Source organism: Crinia signifera, chromosome 9, assembly GCF_055691185.1.
Source record: "Crinia signifera chromosome 9, ASM5569118v1, whole genome shotgun sequence".
Classification (NCBI taxonomy): Eukaryota; Metazoa; Chordata; class Amphibia; order Anura; family Myobatrachidae; genus Crinia; species Crinia signifera.
In genome coordinates this window covers 72,531,202-72,540,155 of record NC_139225.1, presented here as the reverse complement: position 1 = coordinate 72,540,155, position 8,954 = coordinate 72,531,202, and the positions used below count along the sequence as shown (strand labels likewise).

At 45.1% G+C, this 8,954-nt stretch overlaps 1 protein-coding gene across 1 annotated transcript; it reads left to right on the top strand.

Annotated features, from left to right (window-relative positions):
• Positions 1 to 3,711: 3,711 nt before the first annotated feature.
• On the top strand, positions 3,712 to 8,394 carry LOC146036615 (putative alpha-ketoglutarate-dependent hypophosphite dioxygenase). Its single transcript, XM_083160561.1, has 6 exons — positions 3,712 to 3,828; positions 4,855 to 5,071; positions 5,174 to 5,265; positions 5,438 to 5,577; positions 6,081 to 6,185; positions 8,109 to 8,394. Exons 1-6 carry the CDS (start codon positions 3,720 to 3,722, stop codon positions 8,214 to 8,216), a joined length of 771 nt encoding a protein of 256 aa, XP_083016687.1. The 5' UTR covers positions 3,712 to 3,719; the 3' UTR covers positions 8,217 to 8,394.
• The last annotated feature ends 560 nt before the right edge of the window (positions 8,395 to 8,954 follow it).

Sequence of the window (8,954 nt, the reverse complement as noted above, 5' to 3'; positions counted from 1 at the left end):
GGCTATGTGCCTTATTCTGGTGACGTGTCATCATTATCATGTGTGTAAATACATCCCGTCTTGGTGTCAACCCTTAATTGATATATAAGTGCTTATTCTTCTTATTTATATGGAGGTAAGGCACACCAGACGATTATGATAATTAACTGGTACTCAATATATGCTAACCGCTATTTTACCATGCATGGCCCTAAATTGAGCCTGGATGTGGCATATAGTTAGCTAAAGTACTGTAATATTTGCTCAAGGGTAATTATTGTGGATGGGTGATGATTCACCTCTATACTCCAATCTGCCCCTCTTGCGACTAGTAATTACAGTATTAGAAGGGTGAGCAGGTTAATTATGTGTGATAGTGAAATCTGCAGACACTACCTGCTGCTGTGCAGTGTAATGTCGGTATTTCTATAATGGCACACGCTGCTGGCACCCTAACAAACAGAACCTAGATAATAAGTAACATTTGAAATTAGAGCCCTGAAAAGGGCTAGATATAGGAGACAATGGGCAGTCAGAGTATTGAAGACGTAGCGCACGGGAGCACACTCGCTCGGCTCTCACTGCCGGCACGCGCTTCGCTTCCCGCTTTTTCAAGGCAACCTTGCCTTCAATGTTACTTATTATCTAGGTTCAGTTTGTTAGGGTGCCAGCAGCGTGTGCCATTATAGAAATACCAACATTACACTGCACAGCAGCAGGTAGTGTCTGCAGATATCACTATCACACGTAATTAACCTGCTCACCCTTCTAATACTGTAATTACTAGTCGCAAGAGGGGCAGATTGGAATATAGAGGTGAATCATCACCCATCCACAATAATTACCCTTGAGCAGGGGCTAATTTAGGGGTCAGGCCGTCCCTAGGCACAATTTTTGATGCCCCCCCCCCCCCCCCCACACACACACACACACACACATAAATAATAACACCAGTACTCACAATACTGGTGTAGCTTTGGTACACACTTGGAGGCACCCACTTTTGACATGACAATTTATTAGCACTTACTGTTTAAAAGAAGGGAGACAAACAGTTAAAGTGCTCCAGACACATTCCGTTTGCTCTGTGTGTGGCAGACAGCAGCATGATGACAGGAGGGAGGATCCGTAACCTGCACAGCAGGGAGAATAGTTCCTTGATGCTTGCAAGGAACAGAAAGTAACACTAGGGTAGGCAAGTTTGTGTGGATGGGCTCTGGAGTTACAGGCTGTCAGTGTGTGAGCAGTGCAGGCATACTGTATGCCTGTATGCTCTGCACGGAAGGAGGGAGGGACGGGACTGGGTCTGTGGCTTCAGGCTGCCAGCGCTGCTGCCCAGAGAGGGACAGGGACAGCGGCAGCTGACAGCAATGCTGAGGGGAGGCAGAGAGGCTAGAGAGCTCCTCCCTGCACTTAGGAATGGCAGCGAGCGGCCACTCTGCTGCTCTGTAAATGTCAGTGTCAGACTGACAAACTGTGTGCCAGCAGGTGCCTGGCGGCTGCCGCCCTTGACAGGTGCCGCCCCTAGGCCAATGCCTCATGGGCCTAGTGACAAATCTGGCCTTCCCTTGAGCGAATACTACAGTAAAATAACTAAAAATAATCTAATCACAATCCCCTCACAATCTGACTGATGGGAAGCCGGCATCAAGAAGCCACCTTTTTTCCCATCCCTAGCAGGAGAGTTATACAGGGGTGTAGGAAAGGCGGAGCCCATGGAGCACGTGCCGAAAGATCACAGGGTGCCGGAGCCGTGCACCTCAAACTGTGCCGCTGGCTCCCCCGCCCTGCTCACATGCTCCCCTGCTCCCCCGCCCATTCGCTCGCTCCCCCACCCGCTCCGCGCTGTGCCTGGCTAAGCTGCCCTGTCCGCCGCTATTTTTAATTAAGTCTCCCGCTGGACCACTAGCCAATAGGTGCTTGTGGTCCAGCAGCCAATCAGAAGCAGCATTGGTAGCTGCTGGCCTGCGAGCGCCTATTGGCTAGCGGTCCAGCAGGAGACTTAATTAAAAATAGCAGTGGACAGGGCATCTCAGCCAGGCACAGCAGGGAGCGGGCAGGTTGCAGTCCCCCTTGGCAACGAGCTATTTAGCCTCCCTTTGGCAACGAGGTATTTAGTCTCCCCTTGGCAACGAGCTATTTAGTCTCCCCTTGGCAACGAGCTATTTAGTCCCCCTTGGCAATGAGCTATTTTAGTTCCCCTTGGCAACAAGCTATTTTAGTCCTCCTTGGCAATGAGCAATTTCAGTACCCCTTGGCAACAAGCTTTTTCAGTCCCCCTTGGCAATAAGTTATTTCAGTCATGAGCATGAAGCCCCTTGGCATCGAGCATGAAGGCCCTGGCATTGAGCATGAAGTTCCTAGCGATGAGCATGTAGATAAGTAGCACTTATGTGTCAAATGTGTGATGGGCATTACGGTTTGTTATATAGTATGTAATGGGCATTATGATTGTTATATAGTATGTAATGGGCATCATGTGTGGCCTTATGGGTAAGTGGCATTACGGCATGTGGCTTTATGTGTAATGGGTAATACAAAGTTTGCTAAAATGTGCAATGGACATTACGGTGTGTGGTATAATGTTAGGCTGCGCCCCATTTTTGCCGCACAGGGGCCCCGCCTAGTACAAATTGGGGTGGGGGGGGCGCAAAACATGCCCTTGCTCTGGGCACCGTGGCACCTAGCTACACCACTGTATATAAGCCGTTTATCAACTAAGATTCCTCCATTGGCACTCCATTCATCCGATATCTGGAGACTGTTTTATGTAACTGGCTGTAAAATGTGCAGTAAGTATCTTTCTAGTTCTATTGGCAGCAATTAACATTCTGCCAACTGGATTGGTTTGAAATCTCGGCGGTCGGAATCCCGGCGGTCAAAATCCAGACGCCGGAATCCCGACTACTGAAATCCCGACAAAGGGGGTACGTGGTTCGCCCCCCCTTGCGGGCTCGCTGCACTCGAGGGACAACGTGCTGGGTTTTCGCCGGTCAGGATTTCGCCGGTCGGGATTTTGGCAGTTGGGATTTCGGCGTTGGGATTTCTACCGCTGGGATTCCGACTGCAAGGATTTCAACTGCATCCCCTACCAACATTTACAAAGATGTCAAATGACAAGATGTTAGAAATGACTATTGTACAGGTGGCACCTTCATTTTCTGCAGCAGATTTGTCAGTTTCCCTCTCAAGAAGTATGAACCATGTGCACAACAAGGTTCATTTCTTAAACAAACTGTTTAATACACATGAAAGAAACACATTAAACCCCATTGATGAGAGTGTTTTGTTATTTTGTAGTGTTTGCTATGGTTCAACTACTGCGTTTAATAAAAGTAGTAACTTTACAAAGTAAGGAGCTACTTATATTTCTTGGGATTTAAATACTTAAAAGTCAATATCAGTTTGTTTCCTGAATAGCTTGGAATTTCCAGTGCTGGACACTTGTCACACTTATGTCACATTGTATGAGGCTGGTGACAAAGACTGAAACAGGAAATTGTCTTGTCTTATACTTAATGATGTGTAAAACAGCAAATACCCACCCGGGCTATGATGTTCACTTTGTCATCAAGGAAACTTTGACTAGGCAAAATAATCTGTTCCCTATAATAGGTGTATGGGCTGGGCTTCTCTCTGAGGCTTGTATATAAGTCAGAGTTAGAAGAATTCAGTTATCTCTGCATTATACCAGCAGCTGCATATCCTCTAATAACAGCACAATGGCTGATGCAAATCACATGAAGACTCTCTATGAGGCCAATGGCTTCCTCACAGCAATAGACGTGCTGGATAGGAGAGAACTGCGCCAAGCCAACAGCGACTATGAGAAACTGGAGGAAAAGTTTGGTGAGTATACAAATAATTTCCAGATTTAAAAACTTGTGTTACCTAGAACATCACAGTATGGTATCGGTGGTGAATCAGTGTCCAGAATGTTGTATATATTTATAGTCATTTAGCTGCTGCACATGGCATTGCCTTATATTATATGTGGAGATGTGTTTTAATGTATTTACTTACACCTGTCTCCTCCACCTAACTGCCTATCTCTCAGTGGGTGGGATGTACTAAAGCAAAAATGCAGTAAAAAAACTAATTTCTGGGGTTTTACCACATTACATCTATGTACGAAAGCCTATGGCTTCTCTCCACAGTGCTGCTGTGTAATGGATCCGACATGGATCCCTCCCAGCATGCCCTGCTGCAAGCATCTCTTTGCATGCACAGAGGGACTACCAGGTCAGGCAGCAGCGGGGATCGCAAAGGGCAGCTCATATCGGGAGAGAGACCCTTTGCGCTGCTCATCACATATGTCAGTACATATGCAATGAGCATTAGTGCGATGGGCGGCAGGATGAACCACCAATGGTTAGTACATCCCGCCCAGTATAACACGTACTTCCTGAGTTATTCTTGGGGTGCATAAGGCAGACGTGGGTACTTATATATTATCTGGACTCCCATGTTAAATGCACCCCATTTTTTCATACCCCTACTATCCAACTACGCATGGAGTTGATTTTATATAGTGTGGCGAGCGCAGCGAGCCACCGTGCCCGAAGCGTGGTGAGCGCAGCGAGCCCCGCGAGGGGACGCGGTCTCATAAGAAAAACGGGAGTCCAGATATTACATAAGTACCCAGACGTGCAACCTATATGCTACTGTATATCTGTGACATGACAGCATGAAATATCAGCAAAGCATTTGGGTATATTATATATGGTCATAGCTCTAGCCGGTGACCATAACATATTTTGAGTACATTGCTGTACTGATAACCCACTATACCTGCCCCATAATCCTCACACTGTTACATTTTGTATACATGCACATGCTGAATATTTATATAATAATAGAAACCTATATTTTCAGGCAAGGAGTACACTCAGTACAATCTGCACAACATCCATATGCAGTATGAGTGGGTGATGAACCTGGCCGTCCACCCCAATCTCCTGAGAGCAATCACCGCTGTGCTGGGTCCCAATGTCATTCTCCTGGACTCACGCTTCATCTGTAAATATCCTTCCACCGACGTCCCGCACAAAGACAACACAGCCCCCTATGTTGCCTGGCATCAGGACATCAAGTAAGTAGGAAAGGTGCCTTGTAGATGGAATGTGTGTGGTCAGTTACATGGTCTATTTGTTAGTTGTGGACAAATCACAAATGGCTCCTTTCTGCATTGCAGATACTGGGGATTTGAGGGAGGACCAGTGGCTTCTGTGTGGCTGGCACTGGATGATGTGGACACAGAGAACGGAGTCCTGCAAATCATTCCAGGTATAATCTGTTATCATGTATGTACATTGTAATCCCAATGTTATCTGTGTTATACATATATCATGAAGATGATTTAGCTGTACTATTATGATTAAATGTAGCCCATTCCAGGCTATAGATAAGGATTAGGAATGGGACATTTATGCAGTGACTGTGATATGTCTTCTTCCAGGGAGTCACAAACAGGGGGTTCTAGAGCACAGGACTGCAGACATTGCGGGGAACATGCTGACATCAAACCAGGAGATCCCAAAACACCTGATCAATGTAGAAGATTTAGTTGAGTGTCCACTCAAAGCCGGACAAATGTCTGTAAGTAAAACATCTCTTAAAAGAGTTACTTTATCTGTATATGATCAGTTAAACCTTCCTTTATAACGGAAATGTATAAAAGTTGCTTCTTTACTCTGATGCTTTACCAAAGGGACTGCAGTTGGGTAGCTACAATTCTATATGTTACCTGCAATAATACTCTACCTTGGCCGCTACCTTGTGTTCAGAGGGGATTCCAGGAAGGGATCCACCTAATACAGTTATGGGGTGGGATTAGATGGGAAAACGGAGTTGAGGAAAAGGTTTTAAAAAATATACATTGGGGTTGAAATAGCCTTTACGCTTATGCATGAGTATACATGATGTCATACATAGCCAAGAGCATTGATAATCACCTGTTGTAAATCAGGTCCAGCAGTATATGCCTGTCAGATGTATGATATAGATGTTTAGATTCCAGCTCTGGTCAGTGATAGATGTGAGCGCACTGTGGGAGCCCTGTGTAGTGAACAGTATATGTTTATTCTTATTAATGCTGTCAGGTACATGATGGACTGACTGTCCACGCCAGCGAACCCAACATGTCCAACAGGAGAAGATGTGGATTTGTGATCCGCTACGTTCCCACTGAAGCTTATCCAGTTGAGGTCAGTAATCATTCATACCCATCAACACCTACTTACTTGGTTTTCTCTATATTGGGAGTTTTACACCCTCCCCTATACAGCAGCTGTAATTGCTCCGTTGGTTCTCTTTTTCCATATATCTTGTTATTACTTAATTTGATGGCAAAGGGATGAACATTAGTATCCTAGTTCTGTGGTGTAAGCGTCCATACAATGTAGGCAATTCAGGTCATACAATTTCTTTGCATGTTCTCAAACGTTTTGTGAAACGCTAAGGTTCTATCATTGCATAATAAGGATCTGCAAGACAAAAGTTAAATAAATATGTATGTACAGTATTATAGTGAGTGAGGCAATTATGACTTACAGATGGGTCTGGTCCCATCTTGGCAGGGGATGGCGCTGGCGTCGCCAGCCGCCATCCCCCGCCAGCGCCATGGCGATGGTGAGAAGGGGACGCGCGCGCACGAGAGGCGCGCGCGTCCCCTTCCGACGGCGCTTCCATCCGTTCCCCCGGGTCCCCGCCGGCTTGCCGGCGGTAACCCGGGGTCCCCGCCACCTGCCCGCACCCCCCCCCCTAACCCTGTCCGTCTCCCTGAGGCGGAGACGGACAGGGTTTCCGTCGCGCTGGCGACGGAGACTGAGACGCGCGTGTGTGTGAGACGCACTCGCGTCTCAGTGTATTCGCTGGCGTGGCTGCTGGCGGGTCGCCAGCGCGGACGTTCTGTCGACCCGCCAGCAAGGATGGGACCTGACCCATCTGTATATCCATGCTGCCACTGAGCGCAGAGACTGTCCACTAATGCCTCACTCCAGAAATGGTGACTCATCATCAAACGTGTTCTGGAAAGTTCTATGCCTCTCCACATCCCAGACCGCAACACAAAGGAATTTTTGCAGACTTGTTTATATGAACCTTTCTTGTCATAAGCGGCTTTTCTTGGCTTAGTGGCAGTGTGAAGAGGAAATAAGAAGAGGATGTGCACAATCTTAATGAAGATATTGATGAGGTTCCAGACAGAAAAAAACAAGCCTGTAACTGCCTAATTAGTGTATAAGAAACTAGCGGACTAGCTTTGGCATGCAGAACAATATGGGGTCACACAGTAAATTCTGTATTTTTGATAGGATTCCATGAGCTTAAGTAGAATGGGAACCACTGGGCTATGTTGTCCCAGGTGTGTCCTCATTACTGGTTGTCCGTACGCCATGTGGTGCAAGACACCTGGGACACCTGTAATGCTCCGAGAGGAGGAGCATACCGTATTTTTTTTACATTTTAGTTGCATAGCAGATGCAGTGAATAGTTACAAACAGTGCAGGGGCGTAACTAGATATTCGTAGACCCAATAGCAAAAGTTGTAAGGGCCCCCTATTTAGCAACTGATGGTGATAAATGTATGTAAAACGTATTACTTAGACAGTAAAGTTGGCCCCCTTCACCTCTGGGCCCCACAGCATTTGCACCCCTTGCACCTATGGTAGTTACACCCTTGAAACAGTGTACTAAACATGCTGGGCACCAGAATTGGTTTTACACACGAGTAATATCCCAGATGAAGCACAATGGAACTCAGTGTGAGAAAAAGCAGCTGCAAGTCACATAAGATCCCTTCTTACACAGATACAGACTCACACACACACACACACAGATGTACAAATCCTACACGTCAAATTGATCAGCACAATGTAGCGTTGTCGCTCCCAGTTGTTTATTCCTATGAATAAGATGCACAGTTTGAGCAAAAAAAATGCTCTGCGCCAGCAAGTTGCACGGGACCTGGTGCACCAATAAGAGTTATTTGGCACACATAAGGCAACAGTAAGAAAGAAACATCTGTACATAGGAGCTCACAGAATGGGACATATTTGTATGTACAACCTGTAATAAATGGCCCTGGGAGAGCAGCATATTGAACTGATCATTTACTTTCTTTATTACAGGATCCAGAACGTCCCCGAACTTTTCCTGCAACGGTACTGGTGGCCGGAACCGATGAATATAACAATTTCCAAGACCACGCTCCTCATTTCTTCACCAAAACATTTTAACCTTTTTTTAAATATTAGCGAGATTTCTCCTGTGTCACGGTTATGACAATCCTCCTCACACAATAAGAACATTCCTATACTGCACATTCCTGCTTGTGTGAGAGACACAATCACCACTTTATCGATGTTAAGAGTTGGATTATTTGAGCATTAAACTAGACAATGGATGACATTTTATATGATGAGAGATTCAGAAAGTGAGAGATTTGGTAAGAAATCTCCAGTTTTTTTAAAGCGGCAATCATTTACACGTAAAAATCTAACTGGTTTTGCAGTGCAAATGATTGCCGCTTTAAAAAATCTGGAGATTTCTTACCAAATCTCTCACTTTCTGAATCTCTCATCCTATTAAAGTTCACTCAAATTGTTGATTGGAATTCACAAATATAAGATAGTAATATATTAATATATAGCTGTTTAACTTAAAACGTACATAATAAAACACAAAATGACAATTTTCAATATGAAAAAAGCACAATGAAAACACTAATTCATAATCATATGATCTGCATGTTTTTCCTATGTGCACTGTAAAGAGCTCAAGGAAATTTCATACACCCAACATTGTGTAGTGATCACTTCCTTAGTTCACCTTGTAGCCATCATACTACAGTACCCTGCCTTCAGGCTGCATATAGTAGTAGAACACATCTGCACTTTATAAGTTCAAATACTTACATCCCTTCATTCCATTATTATTTTATATTATTGTAAATTCTGATTTTCAAAGACTGTTGT

Excerpts from the sequence above, each read along its gene's own strand:
- LOC146036615 (XM_083160561.1), top strand. The coding sequence starts at position 3,720 with ATGAAGACTCTCTATGAGGCCAATGGCTTCCTCACAGCAATAGACGTG. Across the intron at positions 5,578-6,080 it reads TCAAAGCCGGACAAATGTCT|GTACATGATGGACTGACTGT; the intron begins GTAAGTAAAACA and ends TAATGCTGTCAG. Across the intron at positions 6,186-8,108 it reads CTGAAGCTTATCCAGTTGAG|GATCCAGAACGTCCCCGAAC; the intron begins GTCAGTAATCAT and ends TCTTTATTACAG.